Source organism: Panulirus ornatus, chromosome 3 (genome assembly GCF_036320965.1).
Source record: "Panulirus ornatus isolate Po-2019 chromosome 3, ASM3632096v1, whole genome shotgun sequence".
Classification (NCBI taxonomy): Eukaryota; Metazoa; Arthropoda; class Malacostraca; order Decapoda; family Palinuridae; genus Panulirus; species Panulirus ornatus.
Window position 1 is genome coordinate 16,561,362 of NC_092226.1, and position 23,696 is coordinate 16,585,057.

General features: G+C 41.0%; 2 protein-coding genes across 6 annotated transcripts in view; one reads left to right on the forward strand and one right to left on the reverse strand.

Moving 5' to 3' along the window:
- Nucleotides 1-19,148, reverse strand: part of LOC139760803 (uncharacterized) — a 29,324-nt gene extending 10,176 nt beyond the window's left edge. For all 3 annotated transcript variants that reach the window (XM_071684446.1, XM_071684436.1, XM_071684427.1), the window contains exons 1-2: nt 19,034-19,148; nt 400-855 (exon numbers count right to left, since the gene is read on the reverse strand). In XM_071684446.1, coding sequence (XP_071540547.1) covers nt 400-506 — 107 coding nt within the window. In that variant the 5' untranslated portion in view covers nt 507-855; nt 19,034-19,148. The remainder of the gene's footprint in view (nt 1-399; nt 856-19,033) is intronic.
- LOC139760788 (zinc finger HIT domain-containing protein 2) overlaps nt 1-23,153 on the forward strand; it is a 79,854-nt gene extending 56,701 nt beyond the window's left edge. Inside the window, exon 8 of one of the 3 annotated variants that reach the window (XR_011715408.1) lies at nt 22,878-23,011. Coding sequence is in view for 2 of the 3 variants with exons in the window: in XM_071684391.1 (XP_071540492.1) it covers nt 22,878-23,065 (188 nt within the window). In the remaining variant the exon portion in view is untranslated. Of the gene's footprint in view, nt 1-22,877 lie in introns of all 3 variants that reach the window. The other 2 variants (XM_071684391.1, XM_071684408.1) reach the window with 2 other exon arrangements.
- Nucleotides 23,154-23,696: the final 543 nt, after the last annotated feature.

The window sequence follows — 23,696 nt, forward strand, 5'->3', positions numbered from 1 at the left end:
CAAATGGAAGTCATTACCTAATCACCATATTAATTAAATCATGACTAACAACAGCAATAACCGGTGACTCAGGATTACATGGACCTTACATCCCATTGTTGACAACCTGTACCATACTGTGGTGGATGATGGTCAGAGGCGTAGCCCCAATACCTTGAAAACTGCTTCCATTTTTTACGACAGGTAAAACATCCTGTAGGTTCAGTGGAAGCTGGTCACCACTGGCTGCCGGGTCAGTCGACATCAATGCCCAGTGACACGCTCGTATATGCATGCTGTGTATTCATATTTTATTTTTTTTTTTTTTTGGCTTGGGATTTGGAAACATCCTGAAGAACAAGAGTGTTAGTGGCTCACTCAGACCTTGTTCCTCTGCTACGGATGAGGACTGGGACGTACCTACACAGCCTCCTGACGGGGCTGATCTTGAGGGAGATCCCCTGCTGGATGCGGTCACCACCACCTCCCTCCTCCTCCTCCTCCTCCTCCTCCCTCACTTGGGTCATCCCTGGCCACCTCCACCGCTGATAGCGCTGTTGCTGTTAGCTTTGTGCTGTTGCTGTTCTTGTCTGTCTTACTGCTGCTGTGCTGCTGTTACCCAGATTTTACTGAGGCGACCTGAGATGTGTCCTGCCACTCGTGTCGTTCGTGTGTCAAGTTCACAGACCTCATTCTCTGCCGCTGCTGCTGCTGCTGCTGTAGTCTGGTACTTTATACTCACTAATGCCAGGGTCCTCCTGTCCTGGCTACTGTCTCATGCAAAGCATTTACTGTTCTGGAGACTTCGGTTGCCAACTATGTTGCTGATCTTCCCAGACTGGGGTGGTACTTGGTGCCTTGTCTGACACTCGGGCTCTGAAATGACGTGAAGTTCGATGTTTCAATTTTTAGGAAGAGATGAATTAAAAGATTAGACTTGAGATATACATCAATGAAGAAAGGACAGTGGAAATGTAGAATGATTATGGTTAACGAGGTAACATTGCTCAACAGAAACTTACCCTCGTTTACACTTACCTTGAAGATGTTTCCGATGGCAGAACCACCACAGCAGTTCTGGAGTTAAGATATTTACAAACTCGGAACAAAATGAAGACGTAATGAATAAACTGTACACACTATGCTAATGTAAACTACTCTTGCCCTTTCATCACTGTGGGGTAAGGGGTTACTTCTGTCTTACGGTTAATGGTTTGTTATACCATGCCTGGATGGCAGTGGTTCACTGTTACTCACAGGCTGGGATTTCACTGTTGCCTGGCTCATGATGGTTCACTGGTGTGCCTAGTTCATAATCTTTAGCTAGTGCTTGGCTCATAATGGTTCACTTTTGCCTGGCTCATAATGGTTCAGCGTCACCTGGTTCATAATGGTTCACTGTTACCTGGCTCATAATGGTTCAGCGTTGCCTGGCTTATCTCATGATGGTTCACTGTTAATTAGCTGTTGATGATCACTGGGAGTTGAAGAGTGATGGATGACATATGACGAATGATGACTGGGAGTTGATGACTGATGGATGACGTGTGACGGGATGATCACTAGGATCTGATGGATGATGACTGGAGGGTGAAAGGTGACAGATGAAGCATGACGGATGATACATGTTCTCATAGGAAATACTTATACAGTACTTATGTATGCCCAGTACTTATGTATGCCAAGTACTTATGTATGCTCAGTCCTTATGTAAGCCCAGTACATATGTATGCCTAGTACTTATGTATGCTCAGTCCTTATGTAAGCCCAGTACATACGTATGCCTAGTACTTATGTATGCCCAGTACTTATGTATGCACTTTTAATCCAAGTGTTCACAATTTTTCATCCTCTTTCGACTTGTAATTCGACAGTTTCTTCCCCTTTCTCATTGGCACCGGATACCTCAGCCTCCTGATTATACCCTCCACTGGCACATCACTCACACTTGTATTCAAATCCCCCAGCACCAAGTTTCGATCCCTTGCATCAAACCAACTGAAGCACACTCTCAGCTCCTCCTTAAAAATCACTCCTCTCTTCTTCACTCCTCTTGCTATCAGGTACTTAAGCACCGACACTTACCTACCTCTCATAGTATACCTGCATTACACCAATCTTAAATTCACTTCCTTACATTCCTTAACACAGTTCCAAACTTCCTCCTCCTCTAGCAGAGGTTCCGCCCCAGTCCTTCGCTTTCACATGACATTAAACCCAGACTTTTCCCATCGAACATTACACACCATTCTACCTTACATTCAGGCTTATTAGTGTTACTAAGAGTTAGAACACCCAGGCTCCTCTCGTCAAACATACTACCTACCTCTCTCTTCTTGTCTTCCTGCTTACATGCACGAATATCCAGAAACCCCAGCTCTCGTGGATTATATGTGAAGCGTCTGGGGTAAACCATGGAAAGCTGTGTAGGTATGTATATTTGCGTGTGTGGACGTGTGTATATACATGTGTGTGGGGGTGGGTTGGGCCATTTCTTTCGTCTGTTTCCTTGCGCTACCTCGCAAACGCGGGAGACAGCGACAAAGTATAAAAAAAAAAAAAAAAAAAAAAAAAAAAATATATATATATATATATATATATATATATATATATATATATATATATATATATATATATATATACATATATATATATATATATATATATATATATATATAATATATACATATATATATATATATATATATATATATATATATATATATATATATATATATATATCCCTGGGGATAGGGGAGAAAGAATACTTCCCACGTATTCCCTGCGTGTCGTAGAAGGCGACTAAAAGGGAAGGGAGCTGGGGGCTGGAAATCCTCCCCTCTCGTTTTTTTTTTTTTTTTTTAATTTTCCAAAAGAAGGAACAGAGAAGGGGGCCAGGTGAGGGTATTCCCTCAAAGGCCCAGTCCTCTGTTCTTAACGCTACCTCGCTATCGCGGGAAATGGCGAATAGTATAAAAAAAAAATATATATATATATATATTTTTTTTTTTTTTTTTTTTTTTTCTTTTTTTATACTTTGTCGCTGTCTCCCGCGTTTGCGAGGTAGCGCAAGGAAACAGACGAAAGAAATGGCCCAACCCTCCCCATACACATGTACATACACACGTCCACACACGCAAATATACATACCTACACAGCTTTCCATGGTTTACCCCAGACGCTTCACATGCCCCGATTCAGTCCACTGACAGCACGTCAACCCCGGTATACCACACCGCTCCAATTCACTCTATTCCTTGCCCTCCTTTCACCCTCCTGCATGTTCAGGCCCCGATCACACAAAATCTTTTTCACTCCATCTTTCCACCTCCAATTTGGTCTCCCTCTTCTCCTCGTTCCCTCCATATATATATATATATATATATATATATATATATATATATATATATATATATATATATATATATATATATATATATATATATATATATATAACGAGGAAATAATTCTAAGCCAATTAAACTGCACGTCTAAGAGAGGTCTCACTTAGTGTCATCTTTGTATTGAATAACCTTTACTGGATGTAATTAAGGTAGTAAAGACACATCAGGACAATTATGATCAGCGAGTTTACCATTAATCTGTGCAGGCGCGTGGCAAGGGTTTCATTCCGTGCTGGTAACATTGTCGGATCGACGTAACGCTTATAGAAAACGGGCTGCTTTTGAAGGAAACTTTTTAAGTTGTTGCTTCGTTGTTCTGCGAGAGACTGTAAAGTGTCACCAAATGAGATTATAACCGAGAACTGTTGTGGTAAGGCTAATAACACCCATTGTAACAACCCAGGGATAGAACATGTCATTCTAGTGGTTGGATTTGGTATAACTGGCACTCTCTGATGGCCACAGCGATTGGCCACAGCTGTTGCGTCACCGCTGTAATGGCCACAGCATTTGTGTTAACATCGTGATAGTCGTAGCACTGTGTGAAGGCTGTGGTGCCCAAAGCAAGTGTGCCACACTGTGATGGCCATAGCAACTGTGTTAACGCTGAGATGGCCACAGCAACTGTGTCAACGCTGTGATGGCCACAGCAACTGTGTCAACGCTGTGATGGCCACAGAGCCTGTGTCAACGCTGTGATGGCCACAGAGGCTGTGTCAACGCTGTGATGGCCACAGCACCTGTGTCAACGCTGTGATGGCCACATTAACTGTGTCAGCGCTGTGATGGCCACACTTATTTTTGTTAACGCTGTAATGGCCACAGCTGTGCTAACGCTGTAATGACCAAGGTTGTGAAAAGGTCAAGACTACAGCTGTCAACGCTGCGATGACCAAGACGAGTCAGTGTCAACGCTGTGGTGGTCAAGACTACAACTGTATCAACGCTGTGTTGGTTAATCCGACGGCCGAGTCAACGTTGTGGTGGTCAAGACTACAACTGGGTCATGGACGTGACGGTCATCAAGCCTACAAGTGTGTCAACGCTACCTCGATTCCAGGAAGGAGTAAACGCTTGCACACGTCTCTAGCCAGCCAGCCAGCCAGCCAGCCAGCCAGTCAGCCAGCCAGCCAGTCAACCAGTCAGCCAGCCAGCCAGTCAGTCAGCCAGCTAGCCAGCCAGTCAACCAGCCAGCCAGTCAACCAGTGAGCCAGCCAGTCAGTCAGCCAGTCAGCCAGTCAGCCAGTCATTCAGCCAGCTAGTCAGCCAGTCAGCCAGCCAGCCAGTCAGTCAGCCAGCCAGCAGTGGCTGGCTACATCAGATGTCATGTGAACCTCTCCAGCCAGCCACCTCGCCAGGCAGCAGTGTGTCCCTACATCAGTCATCCCGTCATGTGTGTGAGAGGGAGCGTTGTTGTACCCACTCCCTGCCGTGGGTGGCTGTTCCTACAGTGGGCGCGGGGTTGTGGTGTGAAGTATAGAACCAGCTGCTGTATGCTTAGGGAGAGACGGGAGGGGTAAGTGTAGATATATACAGGGAGTGATGAAAAGCAGAGGATGTGGTACATATGTAGGTCTGGAGATATGTAGTTGGGGGATTATGTGAATTATTTACTGCGATGGTATACTGGAGATGCGGTGAAACTCGGTGACGAGGGGTTTACGGTGCATAGATGTGTCAGAGTGATATCAAAACCTAGTATCTATCTGTCTATCTACCCATCATCTATCTATCTATCTATCTATCTACGTGCAGTCCGCCGGTCAGTTTCATGCCTCGAGACAGTACCGCTGACAAGTCTGGATCAAGGCCGACACTTGGGAGGTTCAAGCTAACGGTCCAACTGACCTTAGCTTTCAGCTGATGAGGTCGCCCAGACCAGAGGGATACGACGCGATCTGTTGACACACACACAGTGTCTGCCGTTCCGTGGATCGAACTCGGGTACTCGCATCGTAGGGAAGAAGCAACAGGGCGACCAACTGTGGCACCAAGGAACCATGACAACAATGTACGTTAAGGCCAATATTGTGGTGTCTCCTCCGCTACCTTCAATCACCACCTCACACTGGTAATTTTCCTCATACTCACTGATTCCCCTTGTCAACACAACAGTTGACTTCGAGGAAAAAACATGATCCATGGCAGCGTGTGGTGGTGGTGGTGGTGCGGGGTTGAGACATAGTGACTGCCTGATATAATAACACCGAGTGTTTTATATAACATCACGCGACCTGTGGATGGAACGGTGATGGACCCTAATTCTGAAGCAGAGGAACACCAGAATTCACTCTCCATCACGCACTCGCACAGGACTACCCTCCGTCAACCAGGGCTCGGGTGAACAGGTGACGTAAATAAACACGAAGCTTGTCGCTGATTTACGCTCAAGTTACGAGGATTATAAGTGCATAACTAGTCTCTAGGCTGGGCCACGTTATATATATATATATATATATATATATATATATATATATATATATTGCAAGAAGTCACAGTGGTGCGCGTGATATAGTATATGCATTAAACCACGTGGAAAATGAAGCACGATAAATTCCCATGTGCACTTTCGTGTAATAATCACATCGTCAGGAGAGATACAAGAATGAGATAGAAAACGTAGAACAGTCAGTTCATATACAAGGAAGAGACGTAGCTAAGACGCTATTCGGAAACAAGCGTTACCGGATGGTGGTGTCCAGGTGTGGCATCATGCCTGTCATAAAAATTTTTATGATGTGGATAGGAATGGGAACTGTTTACATATCTTGCCGAGAAGAAAGCTATCCAGTTTTTATAGACTTCACTAATATTAATATTGCAATTCTTTGTGTATTTAATCATAGAAGATTCAGTGATATTTCTCATGGTAAAGGAGTTAACAGTTAATAACTGAATTAACGTTACACCAGTCAATATAATAGTCATAATTCTTAACATGATTAAACAAAGCATTTGATTCTCGTCCTGTTCTTATACTATATTTATGTTGTGTAAGTCTAACATAATGATCCTCACCAGTCTGACCAACAGAAAACGTATTACGGTTTTTACTGCAAGGTATTCTGTAAACACTGCCTGCAGAATTTTCTGGTGAGTTTTTGATTAAGATGTTATTCATAGTATTGTTATTGTTGAAGGCTATGTTTACATTAAAGGATTTAAGCAACCTGGGAAGTAATGTAGAATCATCACTTAAAGGAAGAGCTAAAAGATTCTTGGTATCAAGGGGAGATATGGGTTTAACTCTATAAAATTATTTCTTTGCTAATTTAAGCGATTCATCAATGAAAGAGCTAGGATACTTTAACTTGGATCCAATAGAATATATCTTCTCAAACTCATTATCAATAAATTCCGATCTGCATATCCGTAATGCCTTAAGGAAGAAAAAAAACATTAGTGGGCTTTCTGTATATGCTAAACTTAAACATGTTTCTTTCCCTATGGAGAATATTACGCTTAGAAATTTGGTACGGCGATGGAGTAACCCTCTTTTACTAGTATGAAGTAATCTTTACATGGAATTCTTTGAAACAAAATTACTAAGGGATATCTTATCCTCTAAGGTAATTTGGTTTAGGTATGTAGATGTTCTTTGTGTTTGGCCAACAAACGAAAATTTATAAACATTTCTTCCTTTACTTAACAATTTAGTATTTTCTATCAACTTTAGTGTGGAAGTGGTATATGATTTTGTTACCATTTTTAGACTGCATGATTCATAGGGACAGAAACACGTTTAAGTTTAGCATATACAGAAAACCTACCAATGTTTGTTCATATATATACATTATTACTCAGCTCAACAGGACAGAGTTAAACCATTAACATTCCAGTCGATGTTCCGTAGGGCTTGACATATATGCAATCCGGAATTCATTGATGATGTGTTTTAGAAGATATATTCTATTGCATCCGAGTTAAAGCATCCTAGATCTTTCATTGATGAATCGCTTAAGTTGGCAAAGAAATGATTTATAAGAGTTAAACCCAAACCTCCCCTTGATACCAAGAATCTTTTAGTTCTTTTTCTCACGTTAGATGAGACGGCACGGGCAGCTGAGGCCCTGATCAAGGCCATCTCATTTTATCGACCAACCCCTAGGAGTGGATGAACAGCTGGGTTGACTGTGGACCGACTACTGCAACAAAAATTCAAACCTATGCGCTGGACCCTGCGCGGTCCGTGAATGCGTCACGGTCAGGAACGCTAACATTACCTCCCACATTGCTTAAAACTTTTGATGTAAATGTAACCTTCAGCAACAACAAAAGTATAAAGAATATCTCAAACAAAAACTTATCAGAAAATTCTGCGGGCTGTGTTTACAGAATACCTTGTAAAAACTGTAATATGTTTTATGTTGTGGCATTTATGTATCTTGATAAAGCATATGATAAGGTTGATAGAGATGTCTTGTGGAAGGCCATAAGGTGTGGGAGGGAAGGCCATATGGCCATATGGTGTGGGAGGAAAGCTGCTAGAAGCAGTGAGAAGTTCTTATCAAGGGTGTAAGGCATGTGTCCGAGTAGGATGAGAGGAGAGTGGATGGTTCCAAGTAAAAGATGGTCTGCAGCATGCTTGTTAATTTGTTAATGGATGGGTTGGTGAAAGAGGGAAATACAAGAGTCTTGGAAAGAGGAGCGAGTATGCAGTCTGCAGGGGATGAGAGCCCGGAAAGTGAGTCAGTTGTTGTTTGCTGATGACAGAACAGCAGTGGTGGATTTGAGTGTGAAACTGCAGAAGTTGGTGAAGGAGCTTACAAGGATGTGTGAAAGGAAGAAATTTAGAGTAAAATTGAATAATAGCAAAGTACTTAGGGTGAGCAGATTTGAGGGATAGGTTAGTTGATGTGTGAATTTGAATGGAGAAAAATTGGAGGAATTGAAGTGCTTTCACTTTCGATATCTGGGAGTGGACATGGCAGCGAATAGAACCATAGAAGCGAAAGTGAGTCATTGAGTTGGTGAAGGGGCGAAAGTTCTGAGAGCTCTGAAGAATGTGTGGAAAGAGAGAATGTTACCTGGTAGAGCAGAAATGGGTATGTTTGAAGGTATAGCAGTACTTATATCATAATACAGATACGATGCATGAGCTATAGGTAAGACGGTGCGAAGGGTGTGTTGGAAATGAAATGTTTGAGGACAATATGTGGTGTGAGGTGGTTTGATCGAGTAAGTAATAAGATGGTAAGAAAGATGCTTTGTAATAAAGAGTGTCGTTGAGAGAGCGGAGAGTGTGTGCTGAAATGGTTTGGACATATGGAGAGAATGAGTGAGGAAAGATTAACAAAGAAGATGTATGTGTCTGAAATGGAGGGAAGAATGAGAATGGGGGAGCCAATGGGAGATGGGAGGATGGAGCGAGAGATTTTGAGCGATTGAGGCCTGCAATTTTTTATGTTTTTCTCAGAAAATAGATTTCCTTTAAAAGCTCATTATAAGGATTATTTTTCACGATGAATACAGATCTGAGGTTAGAATATCGTTTAGTCGTCTTTATGACCTTTAATTAAGCTGTCAAATGAAGTAACTTTCAAAGTAATTATAATTTGCATGTATTTACTGTGATATCTATCGGTGACTGAGAGCATTATGATATATTTTCCAGGATTATTCCAAGTATAGAAGTGTTTGAATATGTTATATTTCAATTTTCAAATAAAAAGTTTTTTGAGCCGAAAAATACCCTGAACTATTACCTGCAGTTTTTGGTGTTTTTCTCAGAAAAATAGATTTCCCTCAAAATCTCACGTTACAGAGTAAATTGGAACGATGTGATATACAGGGGTCGACGTGCAGTCAGTGGACTGAACCAGGTCTTTTGAAGTGTCTGGGGTAGACTGTGGAAGGGTCTGAGGGGCCTGGATGTGGATAGGGAGCTGAGGTTTCGGTGCATTACACATGACAGCTAGATAATGAATGGGGACGGATGCGGCTTTTTTTTTTTTATCTGCTCCTGGCGCTACCTTGCTAACACGGGAAACGTTGATCAGGTATAAAAAAAAGAGTTTAAATTCATATGTGTATTTGAATAATACACGTCTCTGCAAGTGGGATGACGGAAATGGTGAGGTATACCTTAACATGCGTTCAATATATGCAATAGATATTTTCCTGAATATCTCCTTATTCATGATATACTTGAGGGCCATTTTGATACAGACATGTGAATAGCCTACTCCATTATCAGTGACTCTAATGAGGCGTTCGAACCACATCTCGGTTACAAGAGGAACGATCATAGCAATGTCATGAAGGTGTCGATATGTGAGGCTGTCAAGAGAATCTGGTAGGGAAAGATACGGTTTAGTTACCTCAGTGGAGAGGGTTTCCAACAAAGATGAAGAGATGCAGGTTGAAGCTGAGGAGTGTGCTTGGTGTAGCCTAGCGGAAAGAGGACATTCCATCATGACTGACGCAAAAGGAGTGAAGGAAGAGACGCGCCGTCATGGTAGATGAAGGTGGAGGGTTGAGTGTGAGGTGAGTGAAGGACGCATCACAGCCCAGATGTGGAGTGAGGTGACAAGCAGGGATGAGACATGAAGGTTCCTAGCGGTGGTACCGGGAGATGGAGCTTCCAGCGATGGTGCTGGGAGGGAGATGAAGTTTCCAGCGGTGGTGCTGAGAGATGGAGTTTCCAGCGGTGGTGTTGGAAGATGAAGTTTCTAGCGGTGGTGCTGAGAGATGGAGTTTCCAGCGGTGGTGTTGGAAGATGAAAGATCCAGCGGTGGTGCTGGGAGATGAAGGTTCCACCGGTGGTGCTGGGAGATGAAGGTTCCAGGAGCGGTGCTGGGAGACGATGGGTCCATCAGTGATGCTGGGAGATGAAGGTTTCAGGGTCGGTGGTGCGTGATGAAGGCGCCGTGAGGGTCAGCCGTTGAGGGACGCCTCTCGTGCTGGTAATGAGAGGAGGGAGGCCGTCCGCGTGGCAGTAATGTTGGAGCGTGAGGCAAACTCGGGCCACGCCATCGCCCGCTGCCACACTCCTTCTACCTGCTCCGTCTCCAGACTGCTAGCAACTTGTTACATCTCCCTACTGTATCGTCCTCTTGTATCTCATTGGTGAGGGTGTACAAGCAGCGGCAGACCGTCGCCTCCACACACAATCATCCGAGGGCAAGGATCAGGAGCCACACTGTAGTACCCAATGACTCTGCTGCCGAGTGAAATGCCTACGTTGTTTTCTCATAGCACTGTTCAAATGGTCATAAAGCAGCCATTGAATTTATCTACAGTTACCTAATATTTTTGAATAACTTCTGATTGTATTTTCTTTATCTATTTTCTCAGACGAAGAATTTTATGTTCTCAACTCGGTTGTGCTCAAAATCTTTGTTGCAGTGTAATACTGTCTTGTTTCACTGCTATGAAAAAAAACTTTTATGTCGTCATTGCACTTGTTTAGGTGAATGTCATCCCGTTTCCATCAGAGACTTTCTGCTGTAAACGTACACATGTCGTACTTTAGTGTCAGTCAGTATGGACTGGACTCGTGGTATTTTGGTGTAGAATATCGTTGTAGCTTTTTTTTTCTTCTTCCAGTCCCAGACTGGGTTCAACTTCTGTTCACTGGTCATTGATTGGGGACCACTAAACAGTCGTCTACTCTTACGTTAACTCCACAAGTATCTTGCCTTTACATGTACACCAAATAATAGAGCTCAGGTGTTCATGTGTGTATATGTAATTCATTCTACCTAGATTTAAAAGAAAAAAATCGAGAAGGTTCTGCATCAAAGATTATTAACAAAAATTAGGTTGCATGGCATTGAAAGGGTACAATGTACTTCATTGGATAGGAAATTGGTTAATGGTGACTGATGAAAACATAAATTAAGTACAGTCTAACGTAATTAAAGGTTGACCATTCTAACTCTGTCAACTATCGTCCTATTGCTCTGGCTTTTACCGTCTCTTTGGTCTTCGATTCTCTCCTAAACTTCCATTTCCTCACCCATCTTGAATCTTACAGCTTTCATTCTGATCATCAGTATGGCTTTCACAGTGGAAGATCCATCAGTGATAATCTTTCTTATCGGACTAATATCTAGTCATTCTCTTCTAAAGGCTTAGAGGAATCCTATGTTGTAGACCCGGACATATCAACAGATTCTGACATTGTGTGACATCAGTGTCTGATCAAATGACTTTATTCTCTCGTGTCCAGTATTGTTTCACCTGTGTGATATGTTCGTACTTATTGAACCTCTCTCTCTTTCCTAATCAAGAGCCATGTTCCTCAGGGCTCTGTCCTGTCTCCAACGCTTCTCTCTCTTTTCATCAGTTTCCGTTTTTTTTTTTTTTAACTTATAAACGAATTGCCCTCTTGTGTTGACGAGTCGCCATAACAGCCCTCCGCTTCTTTCGAATCTGTTCCATTTTCTTTGGCTCGAAAGACGTCCTCTCTTCTCGTCACGACAACGTCAACACCTCACGATAGAACTTATTTAACATGAACGTTTCTGAAATCCTACTGATCTGTGTATTTCATTACAACTTCCTTATCTCCTTAAATGGCTCTCTGATTCCACCACTCAACGCGGTAAACATATTTGCCGTATCTGTGGCATTTGATGTCTTGGACACCTCACAATGTATTCAAATCTAAGAAAGAATGTGGGACTTATCGAAGATTCTTCTGAGCAGTTTCTTCGATTAGATAAAAGATTGATTCGCCCTTGTGGAGGATAGGCCTTATACAGCTGGGCGTCTATAAACCTATATACTTGCTTGACTCAGTCAAATCGAAAGCAATACGACTTAACAACTGTCCCAGTCTGACTTCTGTATCACTGTTGGATTCTCTTTCCCTCTTCTGGAAATATTACTCTGGTTTCTGGTCTAGAAAAATTAGGTGCTTGTGTGCCTTCGTTGTTGGTTAGATCAGAAAATACTGTGTCATATGTGTTGCCGCTAGTAACTTTATAGTGGATTGTTGTGATGTTTTTTTCCCCTTCCCCGCTAAGCTTTGGAACTTTTTACAGTCTCATGTCTTTCGTGACAACCCTGAACCTCTCTGAAATGTAGGATTTCCTTCTCTTCAAAACCTGTTGGATGATCCCTCTTCTCTGTCTCTTTAGTCTTTTTTTTTTTCGTGTTTCTATAAAGACCGGGCCCGAAGCTAAGATTTGGGACTTTCCACATTTTCCATGATTTCCTGAAAGGTTTGATCACTTCCTTTACGAAAGGCATATTTTGCCATATCCTCAAAAACTCTTCGGTCTCTCGTTTTCTTCTTTCCTTCCCGAATATCTTTGATCCTCATTTTCTTATAAGCCGTTGAAGGTCCCGCCTCCACAAAGACCTTCGTCCATGACTGCTGAACCCTGGACGTACAGAATAATACTACAACCTATTATTAATATTGCAAATCAGAGGGAGGCCACCGCCATCTAACCCTCCCCGGGTGACACAATGCCTCAAGCAATATCATAATAACTAATGCAATCAGCAAAAAGCACAACCGGACGGCCAGGCCAAAACAAATTAATTACCAGCAGGTGCCACAGGCCAGCACGGCACCAGCGCTGACCTACCCGGCCTGTCTGCCTATCCTGTATAATGTTGTAGGTCACGCATTCGCTACGCCACCCACCGACTGTATGGTCTTATGTCATCCACATAGGATGTTGTTTCGTGTCACCCACATGTGCAGTTGCTGTGGGTCATCCACACGGGTTGCTGTTGTCTGTCATCCACACGGGATGTTGTTGTCTATCATCCATACGCTCTGTTATTGTATTTCAACCATACGGGCTGCTGTAGGGTGTCATCCACATGGGATGTAGACGTATGTCATCCACACGGGATGTCGTATGTATAGGCTGCTGTCGTATGTCATTTCAGGCAAGTCGTTTCCAACACGTCCACTCATCTTCGTTCTCTTGCATCCAGGGCACCAGTATCGTAACCCTTACACCATTTAAACCCGCCTATCTTTGCCCCTCACAGACATTGGCCTCGTTCTGCATACAGTCTTTATAAAGATACTTTACACTAGACACAGATACCAATGGGATACACAGTGTTCTGTGGGTTGGATTAATCCCACACATCCGTTCTGTTCACACTGCTACGAGAACCACCGTCCCAGTCCAGCGATTCTAATGTAAACAAACAGTCCGCCTTGATGTAGCCCGAACAATTCATGCTGACTATTTCCACATTAATTCTGATGAACAGTGTAAACACGCCTTTATATTCTGGACCTTTTCCCCCTTTCCCATCCTATGGTTCATCTCATCTCCCATAATATTTTATATCTGATTTCGTTTCCCCACCCGAGGGAGGTTACATCAGGGACAGACAGACATCCCAGGGTTCGATGACAGATCCTGGCTTGGTTCCCATGCCTCCGTTTATTTCCAGCTCCACGTTCCTGCCCCTCTTTGTCGCCTTCTAGTCCACGCAGACGATACGTAGATAATCTTTTTTCTCCTCTGTCTCCAATACTACTAATGATAATGATTATAACTAAAAATTGTGGCAGTAGAAGTAGTAGGAGTGGTAGTAATAGTAGTAGTAGTAACAATAGTAATATTAGTAGTAGTAGTAGTAGTAGTAGTAGTGCATAGAAGAATATAAGTAGTAAAGAAAGCAGACTTAAGGTAACAAGAATACATCCGTGTGAGCAACAAAGGCCATGTATGCAGTAAGCCAGTGCAAGTTTATGTTTGCGGCCTTAACGACCATGGCAGTGTATAGGCTTACTGCACAAATAACCAATTAACCCAACAGAACATCTGACTTGTATATATATGTATGTACGTATGTATGTATGTGTATGTACGTATGTATGTATGTATGCATGTGTGTGAATTTGTTTGTGTATGTGAATGTGTCCCATCATAACGTTAGGGTGACAATGAGTGTAGCCATCACCAAAATCTTTTAATATTACAGAAGAGTGATGGAGACAAACTGTCTGCTGGCAAATATTTGAATGCCATTCAAGTATATAGATAAGGAAATACTCGGCAAGCTGTTTATATTCTACATTAGCCCAAATCTGAGACTTGCTTCACAGGTTTGATCAGCGCACTCCAGAAAGCAAAGAGAATTGATAGAGGAGGTCCAGGGGAGGGCAGTAAAAGCTACAGAAAAAGACAAAAGGCAGTTGATTTGTTCACCATGGAATAGAGGAGAGTAAGGAGAGGCTTGATCACAGCCTCAAAGATTTCAAGTCAGTCTAATTGTGCGATTATTAGAGTTCTTCGAACGATGCAAAGATAGAACAACCAGAGGCCATAACGTGAAGTAAGAAACTTGTTAGAAAACGTGTAAGAAAGACCTCTTACCGTATAAGAGTAACTGGGGTTCTGTGGAATCAACTGGATGATGAAACTGTGAATGTTAAGAGCATTACAGAAGTTTAAAATGTCGCAGATGGAGTAAGTTCAAGAGACAGGGCCCCAAGAGTGTACAACACCCTCCACGTACAGTACGCACTGGTACCTACAATTACGTAATGAACCATATCCACTACACTTCCAATTACAGTACCATCAAATATCTACACCCGTTGAAGCCTTCTGCAGGAAACAGGTCGAGGACCCCATGCCTACCACATTGCTTCCACATCTGGCCATTAACCCTTAGAAAACGACTTACTACCACTAACAGCTCGTAATGGTCGGTAATGAGGATCGTATGAGATAGTAATGAACACGACAATGGAACATGTTCCAAAAGCAGTAACATTTAAACGGATTCTTTTAATATATTCAGTTCACGACACTATACTGCATTTCTTGTCTTAACTTTTAACCTTATTTTTTTTTCAAATGGTCAGCAGTTTATCTGCGTCAAATTTTTTTTAAATAATCCTTATAATCCTGTTAATAATCTTTACCATTTCTTTTTAACTCAGTTTTGAAAATTTGGTCAAATTGTTAACAATCTTTATCAAATTATTGTATACCTCCGTTGTCAACAATTTTTATCACATCCTTTATCTCTCTTCTCAACAACATTGCTCAATAACTTAAGCTCTAAGATTTTTTCCCCAAGCATTTATCTATGTTAAATTATTATTTACTGTTGTCAACAATTTTTTTTTGAACAAATTGTAATTTATGTGCCGTGGTCCCCAATCGTTCGCCAGCCAACAATATTCACACAGAGTAAGAAAGTTTAATCCCAGTAGAGGCGGGAGTCAGGAGGGTCGGTAATCATGACATATGTTGTGACAACCGTTGCTTACAAGGTCGTGTGGGAGGCCGAGGAATATCAGGAGTCTGCAATGCAAAATAGATCAGCTGCCAGGAAAGTTCAGGCTTGTGACAAGGCCAGTGTTGTGTGGAGTACGATCGCGTAGTCTTCTGCAGCTGTGGGACGTAAGGATCAGGGGTGTGTGTTGTAAGGTCAGGGTTGCGTTGTGTAGGTGTGCGATGCAAGGTTTAGAGGCATGTCGAACAGGATTGTGTAGTACAGGTGTGTGGTGAAGTGAGGGTTGTATAGTGCAGGTGGGTTGAAATATGTGTAATGCAGGTGTTATAAAGTTAAGAGACGTGAAGTGCATACGATCATGCGTACACTAAACACGGTGTGCACTGCAGTCTACAGATGTGCAATGAATCGGGCGCTTAATGAAGTTAAAAAGTCAAACCCTATGTTTGGGACGCAATTCTTTGTTCTGCAATTTAGATAAGAAAAAAAATGTCAAAGTGATACACAGGAAGGTATTCGTCATGAAAGTATAAGCTAAGAATAACTTTGATTTTCCATGAAAGAAAATGACGAAAAGATTCATGGAGCAGAAACAGAAAATAGATAAAAACTATGACATAAAATATACATATATACTTGAGATACTCGTGCAAGCATTTAGTATTATTCAGGGTGTGGCGTGTCATACACTGTCGTGCAAATTAAAGTGTACCAGAAAGTGAAATTGCTCCTGCCTTGGAAGGCTGATGCTACACTTTGGGTGTTATGAGGCGTTAAGTCTGTATGTTAAATTTCTTTGAAGTCATATATATATATATTTTTTTCAATTGTTTTTCTTGAATTTCGTAAATTCCTAGCGTGTCTTTTGAGTGTATAGGGTTTTGGATTTTACATGAAATACGTATTTGAGATTTTGATTGCAAAACCAAGTTGCATGAGTAAACCTCAGTTGCATTAATGCTATGAGGTGGACAGTTTACCTTCGTATTAATATATTCTATACTTTTGTAATCTAAATATCTTCTGTTCATTCTATTTCTTATCTTTCATTATCTCATACACTTTTTGTACCTACGACTAACAATATTATTTGAAGTAACAGAGAGAGAGAGAGAGAGAGAGAGAGAGAGAGAGAGAGAGAGAGAGAGAGGCGTTATGTAAGCAAATAAAGAATTATCTGCGAAGCTATAGGAGATGCTCTGTGGCTGGGCGATTTGTAATACGGCAGGTAGCAACGTGCATATGAAGCAGAAATATTCACAGTAATGGCAAGAGAATGGTTGTGACACGTTAGAATGAAAGGTTACAATATCCAGTGTCCTGTTAGAGGAAAACTTCAGATTCACGCATAACACAAACATGAGCAAAAATAAATCTGATATAACAAATACAGACAATGAATCAGTCCTAGCGTAAACAAAGCAGATGGTGCTGTAATAAAAAGCTGACAAACATAATGTTCTGCTACAGTTTCAAGCAACAGACATAATGCTGTGACCTATCAAAATAAACAACATATTACAGTGACTCAAACATACGCATAAAGCTGTGACGAACCACAGAGGAAGTAGTGACACACACAACAGGGTTAGGGCTGACATAAACATCAACAACAGAAGTAGTGACATGAAATATATTTCCGATCTTAGACGCACAAATTCAAATGAAACTCGTAGTTTGGAAAAGCTTCAGTAAAACCCTCAAAGCAGCAGAGGGATCGTAAGTGCCAATGCGTAGTGGATGGTATATTTCTGAAGACAAAACCGAGGTAGAGGAACGATGAACGATGAAATAAAAAAGAAAGTCGTTAAGAAAATAGTTCATAAGAAACTAGAGACCAATATCCAAATGAATGGAAGTTTGCCAATGTAACACCATTATTCAAAAAAGGTAATGTCACTGCCCGGAATTTATTGTCTAGTTTACTTCTGTAGTTGGAAAACTTACGGGAACCATTATTCGACCACCAATTAAGTCACATGGCACTGATGGAGTTGTACTTCGTTTGATATGCCGTAAGGGTGACAAGTGGTGTGCCACAAAGATCAGCCTTGGGACCGGTTCTCTTTCTCATATATATTAAGGATATTGATAATGGGCTGCATTGTAAGATATCTGAATTTGCTGATGATACAAAGCTGGGATATAAGTTGAATGTTTACAGCTTAAAGCTGACGCAGATTAACTGACGGACTGGGCTCAATAGTAGCAATTGAATTTTGATATTGATAAGTAATATATATATATATATATATATATATATATATATATATATATATATATATATATATACATATATATCGGTAGTAAAACCGAAAAGGCAAGCTACGGAATGAACTACAAAAGGTAAATGAGGAAAATGACTTGGGAGGTAATAATCTTTTGTGACCTAAAACCAAGTAAGCAGTGCACAGAATGTGAAAAAAAGCCAACAAAATTTATGGATTCATAGGTAGGGCCTCCGAATGAGTCCTGGGAAATCATCCTTAGTCTTCACAATCCATTGGTTCGCTTCATCTCGAATATTGTGTTTTGATTTGGAGACTCAAAAAAAAGGTAGACAAAGGGAGTGGAGCCTCTGGCTAACAAGATAATTCCCAGGCTAAGAAACAAGTCCTGTGAGAGCCAATTAAACGACCTGTATCTATTTAGATTAGAAAAGAGAAAGCTAAGTGGTGACCTAATACAAGTAATCAAAATCATCAAAGGCTTAAGACTTGATTCGTCTGATTTCGCTCGTATTATTGGAAACAAACTCGTGTGCAAACGATTTACCTCGAATGAGCCGATGTGCTTTTTCTTCAACACGATTGGTAAACATATGTAATGGTCTACCAGTTACAGTGGATGAAAGCAATACCATAGATACGTTCAAGAATAGACTTGATAAATATATCGCTTCACGTCCACGATTTTACATTGTTTGCGCTTACTTAGTCACACTGAAAATTTGCCGCGCTAACCTGTGCGTTTCTGATATCTTCCACTAGCATACACAGCCACGAAAGGACTCGCTAGTCTGTTGCCGTTTGAATTTCTTTGTAAAAAAAACAACAGAGGTACTGCTAACATAAACACAAGTAACCGCTGACGTGAACAGAAGTCCTATATAAACATAAACAACAGAGGTAATACTCAATCAAACAACAAAAGTAGTGGTGTGCCAACAACAGTAGTGATGTGAGGAATAGGGAAAAAATAAAAGGTAGCCGTATGACGGACACCGGGATGTGCGGTGGTATAACAGGTGTCGACAACGTATCAGCAAAACAATACAAAAATAAGCATCGTACACATGCATGATATAAGGTCAGACACAGACACACACTATAAACACATGCCACAAATACTACTACAACTGTACACTAAGACAAACGCGAACACGAAATGGAATTGTTTAAAGGTCCTGGAAGACGATCGAAGCCTCTTGTAGGAACTAGGTTATGATCAACAATATCGGTAGATAGGTGACTTACCGCTCATCAGTGTAGGGTTGTAGTGAGGAGTGTTCATGAGGTTGTGTCAGGTGTGAGAGGCGGGAGAGGTGGTGCAGCAGCCACCACACACATCACCACACTGCTCACTAACACCGACTGCACCACATGTGGCCTCCGGAACCCCAGCCAGAGAAAACGTTCCTTCCGTATCTATTCGCTCACCGCGAACGATATTTCTCGTTTGTTTTCGACAATTACTTTACTGAATCAAATAAATAAAACTGTATCATTACTGTATTCGTCTTAGAGTATACAGTAGGAAGATGATGGGCCATTATATAACTGTACCATTATTATCAATACGGTATCGATGGTAACGTTAATTTCTTGACCATCACGTATTATTTATTGCACCCAATATATGGAAAGAATCCATTTATTATATATGTGCTAAAGGAACTTCTTACGATTATATATATATATATATATATATATATATATATATATATATATATATATATATATATATATAATATATATATATATATATATATATATATTTTTTTTTTTTTTTTTTTTTATACTTCGTCGCTGTCTCCCGCGTTTGCGAGGTAGCGCAAGGAAACAGACGAAAGAAATGGCCCAACCCCCCCCATACACATGTACATACACACGTCCACACACGCAAATATACATACCTACACAGCTTTCCTTGGTTTATATATATATATATATATATATATATATATATATATATATATATATATATATATATATAATTTTATCTGATAATTAACCGCCGTCTTCTGCGTCAGCGAGGTAGCACACGGAAACAGATGAGGGATGGCCTAACCCACCCACATACGAATGTATATACATACACACCCACACACGCACATATACATACATATACATTTCAACGTATACACACATATACATACAGACATATACATGTATACAAATGTACATATCTATACTTGCTGCCTTCATCCATTCCTATTGCCAACCCGCCACACACGAAAAGCATCCCCCTCCCCCCCACCTCTCCATCGAGGCAGCGCCAGAACAGACAAAAAGGCCACATTCGTTCACACAGTCTCTAGCTGTCATGTGTATTGCACCGAAACCACAGCTCCTTTTCCACTTTTAGGCCCCAGAGACCTTTCCATGGTTTACCCCAGACGCTTCACATGCCCTGGTTCAGTCCATTGACAGCACGTCGACCCCGGTTGAACAGAGCTGAAGAGGGTGGAGGGTGTGCTGAAATGTTTTGGACATATGGAGAGAAAAAGTGTGGAATGGTTGACAGAGAAGATATATGTGTCAGAAGTGGAAGGAATAAGGAGAACGAGGAGACCAAATTGGAGATGGAAGGATGGAGAAAAAAAGATTTTAAGCGACTGGAGCGTGAACTTTAAGGAGGGTAAAAAACGCACACGAGATTGATGGAATTGGAACGATATGGTATACAGGGGTCGACGTGCTATCAATGGACTGAACCAGGGCGTGTGAAGCGTTATGAGTAAACCTTGGAAAGGTCTGTAGGGCTTAATTATGGTTAGGGAGTTATGGTTTCTGTGCATTACCCATGGCAGCTAGAGCATGGATGTGTATGGATGAGGCCTGTCTTCGTCCGTTCCTAGCGCTACCTCGCCCACGAAGGAAATTAAGTAAATGAATGATATATATATATATTCTTTCAAACTATTCGCCATTTCCCGTGTTAGCGAAGTAGCGTTAAGAACAGAGGACTAAGGTTTTGAGGGAATATCCTCACCTGGCCCCCTTCTCTGTTCCTTCTTTTGGAAAATTAGAAAAAAACAAAAAAAAAAACAAGAGGGGAGGATTTCCAGCCCCCCAGTTCCTCCCCTTTTAGTCGCCTTCTACGACACGCAGGGAATACGTGGGAAGTATTCTTTCTCCCCTATCCCTAGGTATATATATATATATATATATATATATATATATATATATATATATATATATATATATATATATATATGTATTGGAACTATAAATAAGCATGATGTGGGTGAACTATTAATAGCATTACGGAGATGGTAGTGCCGGGTTGATCGTGTGTGTTTAACTGGTCTTTTGTGATGGGGGATACTGATGAACCAACACCACGCTAACAATTGATCAAGGAGTTTCACCACGACCGATGGAATGATCTACCCACCGAGAAAATTACCCCCCATGGACACGACTGTACGACCCTTGAGTATAATGGCATGATCTTTGACCAGACATACGGGATGGGTCAAAGATCACGTCATCGTACCTATGAACCGCTCCGTCGGGTTCGGAGGTCGTATTATAACGTACGTCATGCTCAAGGGTCGTACTGTCTTCCCCAAGGGTCGTATACCGTTGTGGTCAAGGGTCGTATCGTCGTACTCAAGGGATGAATCATATAGAACAGTGAACGAAATTTCTTGTCTTTAGAATAGTGTTTGCTGATTTTTCTTTTCCAATTCACCGCTGGTCGCTTCAAAAAGATATCAGTAACATGAAAACCTTGTGTGTGGCGTAAGGTAAAAAATCTAATTCTTATCCTAAGCACTTTTCTGAAGCAATTTTTTCAATCTTATCTTCGAAATGTAGAAATTTAAAGATTTCTTAAAGCCTCAATTATCTGTCAGTTTTCCATGCCATAACCTACTGTGCCTGGTGTAATGAGTGATACGTAACTTAGCTAGTTATTCCTCTATGACCCTTTTTGCTTCTTCAACTAGTCTTTTCGTCTCTGGAAAACTGAGTGAGGGTTCTTAACGAATTGGTGGTGCTCTATAAAGTGACACTTTATCAGTTACAATTTTGTTGTGCAATGTTGATGTGTCTGATCACACCTAGTATGTTAGCCAAGCTATTTATGGTTCTTCACTTTCTTTGGCATTGACTAGGCTCCATATAAGGCTCTATATAAGACTTTGAATCGATATGGCTTTACCAGCTTATTGCTCATTGGGCTCTATTGACTAACACGTGTATATTTGATGAAGTTCATTTGGCTCTATACGTTTTTCCCCCATGCGCGTTATATCTCCAGGTTTTGTGGCTAGGCTTCATATTTACTTCCACCGTCGTTTTCTGTAAGCGAAATTCAGTACAGTAAGCTGAACAAATTCCCTATCGTACATTTACTTCTGTAGAGCTGATTGCTCTTTAGAGTGCTTACCTGATGTTTTATTGCTAATTAGGCTCTGTATGTGTGTACAGGAAGAGTATCTGGTTAGTTAGAATCTACATATCCTACCAGGTTCTGTTCAGCTGTATGGCTGCTTAGACCATGCATGGATGACTATGCTATATATTACCTCACCCGGTTCTATAGATGACATAGAGATATCTAACTCACCTGGATGTACGTGATTTAGCATTTTTTTGTCAGGCTCTGTATGGATAAAGAATACTTCACCAAGCCCTATGGAGCTTGTTAAGCTGTACACCGCTCACTTAGCTCGATTTTGCTCACAGTCTCTGTCTCATTTTGTTAGAATTATTTATGGCTTACCGACTCTGTGATAGCTCTTTTACTTGTCTGTAGTTCACTAAGGTTTGCATAGCCTTTCTAAAGCGCAGGCTCATCTGGGTTTATAAAGATCGTTCGGCTTTACACAATACAACAGAACTGCATTGCTTCTTACTGTATACATGATTCTTCGGAATATGCAGCATATATAGCCTATAGTCTTATATGTCTAATGTGGGTCTATGATATCCATCGGACTCTTGAACCGTTTACCTAGCTCTATTTGGCTCACCATATTTTTTTACGTTACAGTCTTTATTTAAGTTTGCAAACTGTGTACCAACTCATTTTATATACATGTCAGAAGTCTTCATCATCACGTACTATATTTCTCATCTGGTCTTTCAGTGATGGCTATGTTCCAAATTGACGTAGCAGGCGGTCTCTATGGTGCTGTTGTCCTACCACTGTCAGCGCCAGGTCGGTATCAGCACCAAGCCAGTATCATCAACAACTTCCTCCCTTCATCCAATCATCCCAGCCGAAGAATTATCGCCAGACCTAATAACATTATAATAAGCTTAAGTCTATATTAGTCTCAGCTTGCATAATTCTTTAATTTAATAACCTCTGTCAACAGATTATGGTAATTAAAACACGCTATAAGGTCGTTTCATAATTTTATTTACTCAGGGTGTTTATTTATATATTTGAACTATCTTTGAATTTCTTTTTCAAATATACTCAACTTCATTATCATGGAGACTCAATCTTTGATTGAGTTAATTTCTTGACAACAGCATGTACCAAATTATCTCTATCAAGTAAATCTCTAAAGCTACTTTCACTTGAAAGAGAGGTACTTATGCTCCAGGACTCACTCATTGTATTTTCTTTCTGTCTAAAACTGATTATTGAAGTAAGATCATAGACATTTTTTTTTTTTTATAGTTTTCGCTCTTATTCCGAAGAACAAAGCCAGCTTATGTACTTTTGGCACCAATGTTTACGAAAGTAAGTTATACTTTAAGGTAACGAAAAATGGTACTATTATTTTCATATCACGTATCTGCGTATCGTAGAAGGCGACTAAAAGGGTAAGGAGCGGGGGGCTGGAAATCCTCCCCTCTCATTTTTAATTTGATCCTGAGTTATCATCGTTATCATTTGAGGCTGCTTGTTTTGAATATCTACAGGATGATATAGTCAAGGGTTTTGAAATGCGGT